We start from the raw sequence: 17,561 nt of genomic DNA, 5'->3' as shown, positions 1-17,561 counted from the left end.
CAACAAGGAACCTAACAGCTACTGGTCTAAAAATGGATAGTAAGCATAAGGATAGAAAAGAGTGAACTGATCTGAAGTCTATGGGGGGCATGTCATGTTAATCTCCTCACTGAAATGTGAAGCAAAGAAATTAGTTTAAACCCAAAAATCAGGTGAGGGAGGAAAACCAAAAAGGGGAAGGAAGACTGTTCATGCTGTAAGGAAGGACAAGATGCATAAGAAAAAGATGGAAGGGATAAAACATCATAAATCTGAGACACAAAATCCATAATAGCCACATTAGGCCTAGTAAACTCACTGGGTTAAGAATGGGAAGGAAAGGCAAAACCTGGAGAAAGAAAAATGCAATTGAAACCCTTATATGCCTGCACCAGATCAGCCTTTTCTGAAAGAGCAGGAGGACAAAGGCTGTCCCATGTAATGCTCAATCTTCCTGTGTATAGAAACAGATAAATCCACTGTTTGGTCACCCACACCTGAGATTTGAGAAAAAATACAAGTTGATATTTTAGTCTCCCTACAATGTAGTAAATGTTCAGCTGTAAAAGTCAAGGTTCACCACGTAGAGAGGTGAACCTCTTATCATGAAACTTAATACTCTGGATTCAATATAGTTTCATTCATCTTTGTCTCTTGTTGTCTTGCTGTTGGAAAATTTTGAGGATAAATCAATTTAATTTTATTTCACTTGAAAATAATTAAATAGCAATTGTGATAACATCCCAAATATTCTCTCTCATATGACACCGAAATATAATATTTTTATTATTATAACTATATTATATAAAACTATATTACACTTTGTTTTAAAAAATTGTGAATTTTCATTTATTAATCAAACTAATCAATTCAACTGAAACAAAATAGCACTTCTGAATTAAAATACCCCTATTTTTTTTTAAAAGTGGAAATATGTAATGGATCACTGAATTTTAATCAAGGATATATATATACAAATAAAGTAAGAGTAAATATTCTGATAAATGTCTACTACTTTTGTGGGTGATATTTACTATAAGTATTGTTACTTCTAATGCAGTAAAACAATTTAATTTTTGTTTTCAAAAATTTTTTAGTAAACAATACAATTTCCTAAATATACAATACATTGTGTGACAAATATAACAACATTAAGAATAAACCATACCAAAACAATTTTTGACTCCATTTTTATCAGGTTTACATAATTGGTTAGCAGGACAGCTGTTATCATCTTCACAAATGTCAGGTGCTGTAATAGGTAAAACTATATTACACTTTGTTTTAAAAAATTGTGAATTTTCATTTATTAATCAAACTAATCAATTCAACTGAAACAAAATAGCACTTCTGAATTAAAATACCCCTATTTTTTTTTAAAGTGGAAATATGTAATGGATCACTGAATTTTAATCAAGGATATATATATACAAATAAAGTAAGAGTAAATATTCTGATAAATGTCTACTACTTTTGTAGACAATATTCACTATAAGTACTGTTTCTTCTAATGTAGTAAAACAATTTAATTTTTGTTTTCAAAAATGTTTTAGTAAACATTATGAGAATAATACAACTTTCTTACGCTGACATCCCAGTTTTGGGTCTTCAGGGTTTCCAAAAAAACCAGGTAAGCATTCACAAGCTGGAGGATGACCATTCTTGTTGCACAAAGCATTGGGTCCACAATTATCATCCTGACAGATAGCTGTGGAAAATTTTAACATATAAATATTACACATTATCTAGCTTCTCACCTATCACTTTCAGCAAGTGGATTTATTTTTCAATATGGGAAAAGACTGACAAAGAAAATACTGAGATGATTTTGTACTTCACTGTATTTTGAATATGTCTTATAAGCCCTTAGGTTTCTTTGTTACTGTTTATTTGTTTTTTTATCATTATGAACATAGCTGTGCACCTGTTAACTAAATGAAGAAAATATCAATTATATTTTAAGTATTCCTTGAGTTTCAAGCATATGTTTTCCTTAGAAGTATAAGTATTTTGCTCAATTAAAAATAATATGCATTCAATTTACAAATATTTATTTTTGCTTTTTAATGACTACAATTTCTCTGATTTTCTTCCTAAACTCAAGTGTCAGTTTTTACTTTAATTCACTAATCATAAATGTTTTTAACATTTTAAATGTCATTACTTTCATTAAGTTATACTGAATATTTATTGTTAATCAATTTTTATTGTTATATAGTGCACATAACAACAACATTATCATAAAACTTCACATTTTTGTTGCACTGATGTTATATAACAACACTTTGACTGCTGCTTTTGTACCTCTAGTGAATAATTATATCAATTCCAAATATTCAAGGTAAATAATGTGCACTTTAGAAATATGAGTATATATTGTACACACTAACTAAGACAATCTCAAAAATGTATGAAAAATATTACCAAAAAATGTTAAATTTGGAAGACTTGAATTTTATATCAAAACTTTGAATGCAGTTCTCCAACAATATCAGAAACCAACAGTAAGCTTTAAACTGATAAATTTATTTATTAGGTATATTCGAGAAAACAAAAATTTACAATTTGTGTTTTAATGGCAGGTACACAACTATATTTTTGTTATATTATGTGAATGCCTTTTTATATCTGAATAATAGTAGCTGGAAGTTTGTTTGGCTTGATAAATAACTGAGTGAGGCAGTAAAAAATGTCTCATAAAACAAGAAAGCTTATATATATATATGTACACACACACACACACACACACACACACACTTGTAAAACCAAGAATATAATAACCAAGATCACCAAACTTATGTTTACCTAACTGCTGATTTAATAACTTGACAACTAAGGTTACTAAGTGTTTCAAATAATATAAAAAAAATTATAAAAGATAACTTAATCTATGTACCTATCCATTCATTTATCTGATATATGTCTTCAGCATTATTATTTAGAGTCAGTAAAAATTACATTTGTTTCACTTGCTATGATACATGTAATAGAATAGCATACCACACAATATATAGAATAACTATATATATAAATTATTCATTATGAAATAGAATACATATTTATTAGCACATAAGACACCAACTAAAAATATACACCAAAAGAGGAGATATCCAATGGCACTATATGAAATATTTCTTTAACCTTTTAAAATTACCTGAAAATGGGTAAAAGTTATAGTATCTGGATATAGTTTCTTTAATTAATAAAGCAGAATATTCAACAAAAAAAAAATGTCTGCAGATTTTCAGATGTAGGTAGTAAATTACTATGTTTTAGTTATTGTAAACTATTTTGGAGTATATTTATTCACTAGTTCGAACTTTTCCAAATATATAGGTACAGGCAACAGAATCTTTAGGTGATTTTTAAGATTTCTAAAATATAAATAAATAATTTAACCTTTAATATCATTAGCCATTTCTACAAAAGTTTTAAATATTGTGTAAGGATACTGTATGATGTTGCACTTTTTTTCTTTCTGTACAAATATAATAACAATACAAGTACACCTTTTGATGAACATAATAGTTTTACTATAAACTTTCACAGTGATAATCAATAAACACTATAAATGACGTTGATGTGTTAAATAATAAACATAAACTGAATAATTCAACACTTCATTGCTATAACTTTAAATGAACACAACTGAAATCTGTTTTAGTAGCAAGAAAAACAAATACACTGCTGGCCAAAATCTTAAGGCCAATGAACATAAAGAAAAAATATGCATTTTGCATTGTTAGACTCAACCATTTATTTGAGTAGAGCTTTGAAAGATGAAAATAAGAAAAGAGAAAATAAAAATAAAACCTTTTTTTAGCATTTAATAGGGAAAATGTAAACACTATGAAATTAGCCTAATTACCAGTTGGTCAAAAGACCTTACCAAAAAGAAGTTCTAAACAGGGTAGGAAATTCCCAACAAGAGGTCTCAGTAGTGATTTGCATGGCCATCATTGCAAATAACTGCAAACATTTGCTTTGGCATGGTCGATATAATCATTTGCAGAAGGCTGGCTGGAATGTTATTCCAAGTGGTGAAGATGGGTTCACGAAGATCATGCACTGTTTGGAATTGATGTCCATTTCTACAGACTTCCCTTGCCATCCACCCCCAAACATTTTCAAAGGGGTTCAATTCGGGCGAACACACTGGATGGTCCAAAGAATCACGTTATTCGCCATGAAAGAGTTCTTTGTCCTGTGGGCATTGTGGATTACAGCATTGTTCTCCAGAAAGATCCAGTCGTTTCCACACAAGTGAGTCCTTCAGTCAATAAGGATGCTCTCTCCAACATGCCAATGTAACCAGCTGCTGTTTGACACCCTTGTATAACCTAAAGCTCCATTGTTTCATGGAAGGAGAAAGTACCCTAGATCATAATGGACCCTCCTCCACTGTGTCTCTGGTAGTATATTCTTATCGTGTCAGTAACGTTCAAAGCCATCTGGGCCATCCAGGTTAAATGTTGTCTCATCAGAGAACAAAACCTTCATCCATTTTTCTATTTCCCATGTTTGGTGCTTCTCAGCAAAATTTAACCAAGCTGTTTCGTGGTGTGGAAGGAGGCATGGCCTTTGAAGACATTTATGGTTTTTAAAGTCTTTCTTTCGTAGATGCCGTCTTATTGTTCTTGAGCTGCATTCTGCGTCAGTAAGGGCTTTAATGTGATTTGACGATCGGCTGGTGTCTTGCCAGACAACCCGTTGAATCCTCTTGCGAAATTTTCTTGGGCCGACCATTTGATATTATTGTTCCATATCCCTCAGAGTCTTTTAAGAAATTTGCAACAGCAGTTTTACTCTGCCCAATCTCACCAACAATGGCATGTTAAGAGACCCCTTGCTTTTGCAGCTCAACAATTCTGCCACGTTCAAACTCTGTCAACCTTTTAGCCTTTGCCATGTTTTTACCCAATGTTACACAGGAGATGTTGACAATACTCATGCTTGAACACAAATGACTAAATTTTGTTACATGTTTGCAGATTAATGCTTTGTTTCAGTATGGTCTGAAACATTTGACCAGCTTGTATTTAGGCTAATTTCATAGTGTTCACATTTTCCCTATTAAATGCTAAAAAAAGTTTTGATTTTTATTTTCCCCTTTTCTTATTTTAATCTGTTTTGAAACTCTACTCAAATAAGTGGTTGAGTCTAACAATGCAAAATGCATATTTTTTCTTTATTTTCATTGGCCTTAAGATTTTGGCCAGCAGTTTATCTTAAGATTATCAAACAGTGCAAAGTGTAAATTACAGATCCACAACTGTGCCAACTTTAAGCTCTTATGTTACATTTTTCTGTTGCTAGAAATTACACTGTAGCTGGTTCTACAGTATGCAGTATTCTAATAAAGAGATATAATAGAAAAAATATATACATTATTTTGTAAACAAAGCCTATGTTTGTGAGTATTACATAATTTTGTGGAGAAAATTCTCACAGTTTTCAAATTATAGGGAACATTTTGAAATACTTACAAGTACAGCCTTCAATCAAATCATTAGGATCACCTGTCATTCCTTCATTACATTCACAAACTCCATCAGTACAGTTTGCTGCATGACCACATACCACATTTTGACAGACATCTAAAGTTTTTAATTAAAATATTTATGTTTTAATTTCCATCATGTAGGATAATATCCTTCTAAACATCTAACTTAATATGGAATATAATAATGTTCAAATAAAGTCGTTAATATCTTAATTTCAAGACATTTAGTTAGACAATATGCAAGTACAAATAAAATTCCACATTTAATGTTAATATTCCATAAATAATATTTATAATCAAACTAAAAGAACACAGAAAAAACTGTCACATGCAACTGCTCAACTCATCTTCATTATTTTAAGTTTTATAAAATGCTGACTAATACTTCATTTATTTATAAAAATTAATGAAGTCCTGATCGAGACAAGTTCTGAACATCATGATTAACTGAAATGGTTTCCAGCAATGGTAATCTTAACACTGATGTCCATCTGATTGGGTGGTAAATCAAACTACCTGCACAGTATACACTGTTGATTGGTGGATAGCCAATGTGATGTGTAATGGTGAGTTGGGTGAACACAATGGACAAGTCTGATTGAAATGGGGATAATGTAGCAGTGAGAAATGTGTGATATTTATTTAAAATATGAGACTTGGACATATCAAAGTAATATTAAGAACTAAGGATCCATCCAGATTCATTATAGCATAATGGAAAAACACAGCTCTAAAACTCTTCTGGGTTTGTTTGTTTTTTCAAGCTAGTACATTTAGTGTTGATAAATGATTAACATTATAACTAGTCTCACTGTCCTAGTTAATTTACATGTTATTACTGTAATGTAATAATATCTAACCAAACAGAAACATCCATTTCAAATGTTAAAAAGACTTATCAAACCCTGCAAAATATAAATTCTGCCTTAAAAGGTCTATGTTATTACATTTTAAGATTCAATTCATTGTTATTTTGCTACTTTTGTAAGCTTACCTTCACATCTCTTTATTCCAGTTTCACCTTGCTTACAAACAAAATTTTCTGAACAAGCAGCATCATCTTCACATTCATTTGGTTCCACAACTAAACAAAACAATTTTTTCAAGAAAATAAAAAATAATGATCTCTTTGATACTACTATTATTCAACACATACCAAAGAAAGTGAAAATCCCATAGGTAAAATAATACTTTAAAAATAATGAATCATATTTTCAGCCTTAAATGCAAAATGCACTGGTTCATATTCAAATTTGGATGAAGTAGTTTAATATATAAGATTAATACAAAACAGTCAAGTAAAACAAAATCATAAGGAAAGACTGCATTAAAAACATTATTATTTATTTTTAAGAATTTTCATCATGTGAGATTACCAAGCAAAGGTTAAGACTGATAGACAGTGTATCCATTACCATAATGTGGGTCCTACTTCTGCAATCACCTTCAAAACCGAATATACATTTTATATCCCACATTATAGCCTGTACCCTCTGGATCCTTTTGATTTGTGTAAGACTTTTGATTTTTGTTAAGAGTTTGTTTTTGTTTATTAGAATATACATACATATACACACACACACACACACTTATATAAATAAATAAAAACAAAAGTACTTTAACCCTTTTGCAACAGACTTAATACAAAATACACGAGTACATATATGCACTTGCACATATACTATAATAACTTTGAACGCTGTATGTATGTCTTCACAAAATTTTATAGATTTTTTAGTAATGATTCCAAGTCTTTTGTACACAAAAAACAGATTTTTTTAATGAAGTATTTTTACTACAAATTCATTTGTGAAAATATTGCATGTTTCGTTACTAGTCCAAGTGCAAAGTGATTTTCATGTCAAGATTAAAAAACTATTTTTCATCCCAAAAATCTCAAATATCATTTGTGTAATCTAAAAAACAACCTTCTAAATACATTTCAAACATTTGTTTTCAGTAAAACGTTTTATTTTATGTATTATTTTCTCTGTTTTAACAATACAGGGTCTGTAAATTTGATCAGCATTGTAACCACCACAAAGTATTGGGATATAAATATAAATTATGCTTTTTTCATTCTAGAATGACAACAAATTAGAACACAAAAACACAGGTGTTTAGTCTAAATAGCTTAAAATTTCATATTATTATATATTTATTATATTATCCTTCCAATCCTGCCTGGCTAAATATACAGAAGTTACCATGATGTGGCACATATTAATTCATATTATTGTATTCAAGAATATAAAACTAATCTCTAGTCTTTACAAACTGACCTACCTTAACTATGTTTTAGTGGACTAGTATTTTGTAAAATACAATCACATTTCACTTATTATACATTATATATGTATATAGATTATTACTATTTACAAACAAGTTCTTAAACTTAATTTTCTTAAAATAGAGAGTAGTGAACAAAGAAGTAAAGCAAACAATTATCTTTTCTTGTTATAACCTTTTTCTTTAACTGCTGCTTCTCATAGCTTGCTAAGCCTTAAGAAAGTTCACATGTGAAAGATATATAAAACAAAATAATTTTTTAGGTTTTTTTATATACATTTGAATAACCAAAAAAATTATAAATTACTATATTCATATCACAGAATTCCATTACAATTTATCAAATTTAATAACTAAGGTGTATTTGATCTAAATATATATAAATTTTCAAGCAGACTAAAGACACAAACTATCTCCTTAAAATCTTGTTTCAAAAAAATGAGATGGCATTTTAACACATGAATATAACTGAGAAAGCCACCAGTAGACATTTTGAGTATTCAATTGGGACCATATAAAGGACTATTTTCTAAAACAAAAAAAGGTGAGCAAAGGTTTGATTCAGTACATAAGTAATATATCAGCACATAAAAAAGATAAAAGGTTCTTATTTTATATTTTAGCTTGTTAATATTGATAATTTTAGTTCCTAATCCATTTAAAACTATATACATTATATTTTAACATCACAAACATCTAATTTGAGCCATAGCTGCATTCAATATATCGTGTGACACACACACACACAAAATCAATGTTTAAGTTTTTTAATAATAATTGTTAAATTAAGAAATTTAATAATATCTAATACTATAATTTAAGTCATAATCTACCATTTGACACCAACTGTACTGACATAAATTCATAAAATAATACTTATATAACATTTAGAATGCAAGTAAACAAACCCAATGACATGACCTTTGAACCATGATCTGTAGTGACTGGGTTAAAGAAAAACAATGTTATTGCTAATTTAAAGTAAGATATTTAACAATAGAATATCCACACAGATTATTCTTATACAAATTTACTATTTTTTATATGCAATTCCAAAATTGCATAAAAATCCTGTTATGTTCAGATTTATTACTAATTCTTTAAACACACTTATTAAATCTGTTTCCATAGTTCTTAACAAAGAAAAGATAAAAACACAGTCTTCAAATAACCAGAACAATTATTTTTGGATTATTAAAAGTAACATTCCAGTTTTGGAATGTTTAAATAATTTAAATTATTCAAAAACTGCCAGTTATATTTTTACATAAATCTTTACTACTCTGTAAACTAAAATAAATCTAAAATATTTAATCAGGGTTTACAATGACTTATTTGATAATTTTATGAATGATGAAATAAATATAGCCCAATTTAAATTTACTAGAATTCAGTGTGAAAATATACTACATTTCTGCATTTATAACAGTTACATTGTTCTTAATAAACAAATATATAAGTAAATGGTGGGTATTCCAAAGGGAACAAACTTCTCTTCAAATATGGCCAATCTGTATCTGTTCTTTTATGAAAACTTATTTATGATTTACATACATAAATAATATGAATTTTACACCAAACGTAATGTATTGAACAGAACTTACAAAAGAAAGAACTAATAATAATAATGAGGATTATGCTAATTATTTATATTTGGACATTACCTTCACAGAAGACACAGCAAGGTTGACCACTTTTGATAAAAGAGAATTTAATTTTCCCATTCTTGGTCTACCTACACCTAACAATGTTATTCCATGTAATATGAAAAAAAATATTACATCTCACCTAAAATGGTTATTAATAGCCTGTAATAAGTATTCCTTTTTTTATGAATACTGATCTATTACTGAAAATAAACTAAGATAATTGCTATAAAAACAGACTACTAAAGAAATACCTTACTCTATAATAACTACAAAAATATTTTAGAAACTAAACCACTGATTGAGGAAAATATCTTAAAAACATAAATAAAATAAAGAGGTAGTTAGTTACTTATAAATATAAGTAACTAATAGCAATTTTATTTGATATAACCAGGAGGGAATGACTAACTTCAACTATTTGGGCTTGTCTTGGCATTCTTGTGTTATACTTGACTAAATCTTCAGAAAAAAAGGAAAAGGTTGTGAGTAAGAACTACACAAGAACTTTAAAGGTAAGGTATATAGTTATATTTAATACCTTATACTTTTATTTAGTTCTATTCAGTATTTTATAATTCTCTTTAATATGTTTTCACAAGTTTGAGAGTTTAATTAGTTGAAATATTAGGATGGCTTCATTTCTTAAGGAAAAAATTTAAGGGCAACTGTCTTCCTGCAACAAACTACAGACAGTGAAAGGCAGTAGAAGCTGAGATGTGGTTTAAAGCACTCAGCTTCATATCCTTTTTTGGGCTTTTATTAATTTAATGACAGCTAACTAGTAACTAAGTAACACAAAACAGCAGAAAAGGAAACAAAGTCTTCTGTCTTGCTACATTCATGTGGAATGCTAGTAGACAACTAACACTTTAAGATGATAGGACATAGTGTGAATGAGGAAAACTTCAGATCAAGGAGTGTTTATATATTAAACTACTCTACTAAAAGCCTGAACATGAAAAAGTTAGACTAATTTTTTTTTAGGTTTCCATTTCTGGCTACTTTACTACATTTTGTGCACATACGTTCACATTTCTTCACTCCATTTTCATCTTGTTGACACAGAAAATTTTCAGAACAATCACTATCGTCTTCACATTCATTTATTTGCACAGCTGAAAAACAAAGAAGCATTTTTTATTAAAGTAAAAAATATAATACTCTTTAACAATAATCATACTAAACATTTATAAAAAATATGTTGTATTGTTTACTATTGAACAATGGATATATACATATCAACAGACCTCATTCACTTTTGTTTAAAATAATGAAGTGATACAAGAGCTAAAATATGTAAAACTTTACATCTTTAAGAATTTAATTAATTTGATATTATAAAAACATTTCAATGACTCTAAGACCACGTGTTATTGCTAGAAGAAATTAGCATATAAACCCTATAACGAAGATGCTTTTTTTAAACTAAAATGCACCAGGCCCCTTCAAAATCTTTTTATTTCATCATGCTAAATAGAGCCTTCTTAGCTGAAAAGGATCACAATCTTCATATTAACTGTACTTTAAAGATCATTCTCAGGCTGAGACAAGGAGTTACACATAACAGATGAGGTGTACATATATTTTTGTAATCAAACCAAGATTTATTTTCCCTATATTATACTAACCAAACTATTAATTACAAAATATTAAAGTTTACTATTTAGTCTCTCTTAAAATTATAATGCTGCAAACATATAATGTGTTAAGTATGTACTATATATGAAAAAAATGTTTTTTGTTTTTTTTTAACTTGCAAAGGGCCAAATTAATGTTTAAAGGTCTAATCTTAGTACTTCTTAAGACATGTTCATAAACCATTTAACTTGTGCACTCATATTTTGTTGAGCAAAAGAGCTTTTTAATTTCTTTGTACTTACTACCATTTCTTATTTGTACCAGACAAATAGACTTATTATTAATTAAATTTACCTGTTTTTTTTGTTTGAATAAGTTATACATTCAGTGAAAGCAATCTAAAATAAAAAGACTATGTACAGGATCAGTAGTCTAAAAATATTCCTTTCTCTTTCAGAAGTAAATACAATTTTTATTGTTATTTAAATCACTTTAAACACACAGAATCTCACATCCAAGTATAGATATTGGGTTTAGTTATTTATTTACTAATATTTGTAAAGTATGATACCATTAATGTACTCTTAAGTTTTTGCAGCATTGGAACAACTGTATGTATTAAAAATTGTTTTTCAATGATTTCATATTATTACTGTTATTCAAACTTTGCATGGATAAATTGTTATTAAGCTGTAAATAGTGACTTAAAAAAACTACTTGTTTCACTACATTTTCTTTCATAGTTGATTTCACTTTAGACACAAGTTTCAGTGTTTCAACAAAATTCTTTAGTAAACAGACCATCAGAAACACCATAACTTACAGCATTCTAAAGGGGTTTCCAATGGTGCCAGAAGGGCAGACACATAGAAAACTTCCAATGGTGTTGATACAAGCTGCTCCTATACCACAAGGTAATGGAGGTAGGAGACATTCATCCACATCTACAGAAGAACAAATTTATCAATTTAGTATTAAATATTTTATTTAAATATAAGTATTATTGTTCCAATATTTTTCATTTGTTTAAGAATTGTGACAAGGTTAAAACAGTTGTGCTTACCTAAGCACTCCAGGAATGGATTTCCTTGAAGACCAGCTGGGCAAAAACAATCTGCTCCATTAGGGCCTGTTACACACTGAGCACCAAGTCCACATTTAGTGTTAGCACATTTCTGTGAAGGACCTGGAACAAATATCAGTACGGTCTTTTTGTAAGTCACTAAAACATGTAACAAACTAAAACTCTTAAATCTGTCATGATGGTACATCGAAACAAAGAGAAAAGAAGTTATCATAAAGCAATAAGAACAATTAAATATTTAAGATAGATAAATATTTTCAAATTGAAGAATAAACATATGTAAAAAAAAAGAAAGTGAAATAAATAATTAAAGTTTAGTGCTGAAACTAGCACTAATACAATTATATAAAAGAACTTGTATATAAAATATATGAAAATTAAAATACTGATAGTGAGTGGTTAGAAAGTTACATGCACAATATCCATGCTGTAACAGATTTTAATTTTTGTAAAATCAAAATGTTTAAAATGTTTTTTTGCATTAGAATTTCACAGTAAAAAATGTGTTATGTAACTTACCACACTGTTCATAAGGATTGCCACTATATCCAGTGTTGCATACACATTTGTTTGGGGTACCATACTGACAATAAGCATTAGTACCACATGATGGAGTACATTTGGGAAAAGAAGTTGCTACAAAATGTATAAAAACTCTGTCATTATAAGCTGTTACAACTGAAACCTTAGAAGTTTTCACTGACACCTTTTAAGAAGTATCAACACACTAATAAATTACATAAAACAAACTTAAAAAAAACAGAATCAATGATTCACTAAATATGTTACATGAGTTTACTCAGTCACCTTTATTTTTTTTCATTCAGAAATTTACATAGAAATTATACAGCTACAATACTCCTAATGCCATTCTCTTGTAAATGCACCTTAAAACTGCCAAGTAAAGGTTTTTATACATTAATTTCCTATTAGTGACTCAAGGACATATTTTACTACAAACCTTTTTTCAAATAATGTAGTAAACGATTACATTGTCAACACTCTAACTCAAATTTACATTTCATAATGCTTAAGAAAAAAACAAAGATCATAAATATAAACTTACGTGGCACACAAAGAAAGGCTGGATGTCCGGTAAAAAATGGTGGGCAAACACAGTGTCCAGTGTTTCTATCACACTGAGCATTCACACCACACTGTATTCCATTGCAACGTTCTAGAAATTAAAGTAAGTGTAGTAGCGTAAAAAACTGTATCAATACGAGCTCCTCTTAAGAGTAAATCATTCTCTAAAACATATACTATATAACTCAATACAAGGCTTTAGGAGACTATATTACATCCCTGTAATATTATTGTTATTTTCAATATATAGAGAAATTAAAATGCATGTTCTATGCCATATATGCAACTTAAAGTTTTCTAAATCTGAGCTTCAGACTTTACCAGAAGCAAGTAAACAAAACATTCTTCTATTTAGATATCTAGCTTGAAGAATTTATGAACTTGGTATACAATTCTAGAAATTTATTATCTCTAGTTTGTTCTGAGACGATTCTGCAATTGTTAAGTTCCAAAAAATGTAATTATTTAGCTTTTGAATACATTAAAATAACATCATAAAAATTTCACACAATTCCTTTTTTCTCGATAAATTGAATCATTTAACTAGATTTTCAGAGGTAAATTGGCTTTATTTTACAGTCTAAAAACTATCAATGGCTGAAGTGTATGTTTAACTTGTTCATATTCTAGAAATAATATCAAGACGATGGCTCAAGAAAAGGGAATTTTTAAAAAATCTTGTTGATGTGACAGAATAATATATCTACAGTCACTTCTTATGGCAAATCTTTCATTTTATGTTTGATGTTTTGTTGGTTATGTGAGCTGTAACCTTATAACAATTAATTGGACATGATTATGTAAAGAACAATAAAATATAATTTTTACAAAACAGCCATATTAAAAAGATACAAGGCACTAATAAAATATGATTAAACCAAATCAGATTTCCTATGATACTCTAACAACTTAAATAACTTTCATTTTATGTTTGATATTTTGTTGGTTATGTAAGCAGTATCCTAATAACAATTAATTGAACATTATAATGTAAAGATACTCTAACAACTTAAATAAGTTTGAAGTAAAACTCTTTTTAAATACATTACATAAAAGACAAGACTAGCAACTGATTTCTACAGTATTATAAAGTCCCACACTGGTAAAATGTAAGTCTATAGATTTACAATGCTAAAATCAAGAGTTCAATTCCCTTGGTGGACTCAGCAGATAGTCAAATGTGGTTTTGCTATAACAAAACACACACACACACAGAACTATAATAAATACTGGAGGAAATAAAAGAAATATAAGCAAATTAATACCAAAGTATGTCTTACATTACTGAATTTCAGTTTTAAAATATTTCAGTATTTACAAGCACTGAAATGTTCTTTTGTAACTATATTAAATACACTGTTTACATTGTAACAGCTCTTTGAATGAAGTTTGATACATAAAAGCTATATATAAATTTCAGTATGAAGATCTGCAAACCCAGAGTAATTTTGCCACTGGTATATTCCCATCTACAAGTGCACACTGCATGCACATCAGCACACACGTCACAGAAAAGTGTCATGGTAGAGTTTAGACATATGAACAGTTAATTTCTGTAAGCACTTACCCACACACACTCCATCCATGCAATCTTGAGATGGAGAACATGTTTGGTTCACTGAGCATCTTACATCTGAAAAAAAAAAAGTCATGTACATATAACTATAGTAGATGCACAGTGAGATACAAAGAAACGTCACAACTACAATTATTATATCTTTAAAACTAAAACAATATAAAATGCATGGAAACTAAGATTAAAGTACCTAATATAACAAGTTCATAGCAATTTGTTGATTGTTCTTAAAAAGAAGTCTGTTGTGAATAGCCAACAAACTGCTTCCAAGTTTTTATCAGTCATATAAAGTACTTTATTTTAAAAACTACTTGTTCTAGGTAAGTATAACTTCAACAGAGGCACACAGATAATAAGTTTTATTTAGAAAAGTCTGGAAATGATAAAGGGTGTTTTAAAACCATATACCATATACTGCACAATTAGATGTTCTTTCTTGTTAATTGGCACTGCTTCTATTTCTCTCCCTTCTGACTTTTATCTTCTACAATACAAGCTTTGATACTTCAGCAAAATGTAAGTCATTGTGCAAAATATTGCAAGGATAAATATTCATTGTCCAGAATCATGATGCTTGAGTTTGGCTTGAAATTCTGACTTAAGATGATGGAAACCAAATTACATTCCTATGTACCATGACCAAATATTCCTGAATAAAACTTAACATTTAAAATGTGCCTACAATACAATTCTAGTTGTGTGTATTGCACATATATAAACATAATATCTTACATTAATATGTATATCAAATTTTGTTTACCTTTATTTCCCATTTAATGATACACAAAGCTTACAAGTTTTGTTTCCTGTTCAATATGCAATACTATTTAGTTCAGTAAGATCACGACATCAGGTTTAGACCCCGCTTTTCAAAATAAATTACACTAGGAATTGCAACATTTAAATAGATTTTCCTTATTTAGAAACTCACATCATTTTATTTGGTTTATAAATGTAGTAGAAATAAATGTAACTATGAAATGTTCTCTTCTTTCAAAAACTTGCAATATAACCTATTACACAACAATTATTTGAAATAACAGCAGATATTCCAATTAGTTTTTAATATTTTCAAACTTTGTTACTTTTTTTCAATAAGCTAGAGCAGAAACAAAAATTGAATACAGTATATTTCCAAACCTGGATAACAGTGTCCTCCAGCCCAAGGATTTCCTGTAAAACCTTCTTGACAGACACAAACTACTTGGTTTTCACTGTTAACAATGCAAAAAGCATTTTGGCTACACTTGACTTCTGTACAAGCTGAGAAGCAAAGAAAGGTGGCCATTGTTATATTTACAAATATATATAGTTACATCATAAATAAGATATACTAATAAACAAATGTAAAATAAGCACTAGTTAGTTTTGTAAAGAATGATTTGATTTAAAATTTTTTCAAACTCTGTGACTAACTTATTTAATATTCATAATAATTATGACAACAAATATTAACTAATATAAGCTCAGTTAAAAAGTCTATACAAAGAAGTATTTGTCATATATTTGCAAATACCTACTAATAACTATTTTATGTGTTTTGAAAGTGTGATTTATAATAAACTCATGGCACCTTAAAATATAAAAGAACTACAAAATATTGCTCTAAATATTCACAAGTTTACAATTTAATCAAAATATTTTAGAAATTCTCTCATAGTTGAATATAACTATAATCTTAAATTCTTTCATAACTACCTCATGAATGTATTTTACTTAAGATGCATTTGATAAAACTTTCCAAAATATACTTATATAAATTTTTTTCCTATATTTAGCTAGTTGTTTTCCTTTCTTTCAAATCCAAAACAGGAATAGAGGCCAAGCAGCCTAACTATATCCAATGCTATGCCATATAGAAAGTTAAGACTGGGCACAAGACTGTTTTACTGTTAAACCTCAATAAAGAGAGTAACTGTTTTCATTGTTTATTTCATAACAACAGTGTTTAGTCTTATTTTTTACTAGTGTATTTGTTTTGATACCCTGCAATACTTATCATGGAACTTGTACCTTTTTTGTTGGTTCCAGTTTCACCAACAAATACCACAGACTAAGTCATAAAATTAGCACTTTGATGTTGTTAACAAGTACTTATTATTGTAGAATTTTATACTGAATATAATTCTCTGTTTTTGTGTGCTTTCTCTTCTTACTGTTAAATCATCATCACAGAAGATCCTTTCCTCAAAACTCATGGCAAAGAGAGTAGGCAAAGTGATGAAGTACTTGGAATGGAGATTGTGATGCAGTCTAGATGTCCTTCTCTAAACCAAAGTTTCTTACTATAATTACTGAGAACCATACCTGTTGATTTGGGGGACCAGAAAGTTCAGATGCAGCCAGGATCTTCCAAGGCAAGAAAAAATGTTCAACCAGCATTAGGTGTTTAGCTGATGCTAAAACATCAGCTGTTTTAGCTGATCTTATTATAGATTCTAATAATAAGAATCTAATTAGCTGTTAGATTCTAAGCTAACAAATATAACCTAAATTAATGTACATCCTATCACTGAATACCCAGAATCTGGGAACTGTAAAGCAATCAAACTCATTGTAGCAGCAGTGATGATTCCATTATGGAAAAGAAACTTAAATAGGACCAACAGGGAGTTTGGAGAGAAGCAACTAAAGAAACCACGTCTTGGCAGTTAGTATGGTATTAATGGTCAGCAACTAATATGAATCTAGAATCAAAACAGTAAAAATGAGAATTGTGATACTGACTTTCCAAGTGATAAATCAAGGTTTCATAAAAATATATTCACAAGATATTTGATGTTTGTTATTCCAATGAAGTAGTGGTTACAAAAGAAT

The 17,561-nt window shown here is 28.9% G+C and overlaps 1 protein-coding gene and 1 pseudogene across 2 annotated transcripts in view; both read right to left on the bottom strand.

Annotated features, from left to right (window-relative positions):
- Window positions 1-10,529, bottom strand: part of LOC143226056 (uncharacterized) — a 151,214-nt gene extending 140,685 nt beyond the window's left edge. The window contains exons 1-5 of the mRNA XM_076456488.1: window positions 10,446-10,529; window positions 6,477-6,566; window positions 5,466-5,576; window positions 1,565-1,687; window positions 1,148-1,231 (exon numbers count right to left, since the gene is read on the bottom strand). Coding sequence (XP_076312603.1) covers window positions 1,148-1,231; window positions 1,565-1,687; window positions 5,466-5,505 — 247 coding nt within the window. The 5' untranslated portion in view covers window positions 5,506-5,576; window positions 6,477-6,566; window positions 10,446-10,529. The remainder of the gene's footprint in view (window positions 1-1,147; window positions 1,232-1,564; window positions 1,688-5,465; window positions 5,577-6,476; window positions 6,567-10,445) is intronic.
- The window catches only part of LOC143233239 (uncharacterized), an 80,361-nt pseudogene continuing 68,685 nt past the window's right edge, over window positions 5,886-17,561 (bottom strand). Inside the window, exons 32-41 of the transcript XR_013018059.1 lie at window positions 15,885-16,007; window positions 14,736-14,801; window positions 13,149-13,259; window positions 12,602-12,718; window positions 12,062-12,184; window positions 11,822-11,942; window positions 11,301-11,308; window positions 10,446-10,535; window positions 6,477-6,566; window positions 5,886-6,076 (exon numbers count right to left, since the gene is read on the bottom strand). The product of XR_013018059.1 is annotated as an uncharacterized LOC143233239 (transcript). The remainder of the gene's footprint in view (window positions 6,077-6,476; window positions 6,567-10,445; window positions 10,536-11,300; window positions 11,309-11,821; window positions 11,943-12,061; window positions 12,185-12,601; window positions 12,719-13,148; window positions 13,260-14,735; window positions 14,802-15,884; window positions 16,008-17,561) is intronic.

The sequence above is a fragment of the Tachypleus tridentatus genome, chromosome 1 (genome assembly GCF_004210375.1).
Source record: "Tachypleus tridentatus isolate NWPU-2018 chromosome 1, ASM421037v1, whole genome shotgun sequence".
Lineage (NCBI taxonomy): Eukaryota > Metazoa > Arthropoda > Merostomata > Xiphosura > Limulidae > Tachypleus > Tachypleus tridentatus.
Note: the sequence above shows the minus strand (reverse complement) of the source record. Positions and strands in the feature narration are given on the sequence as shown.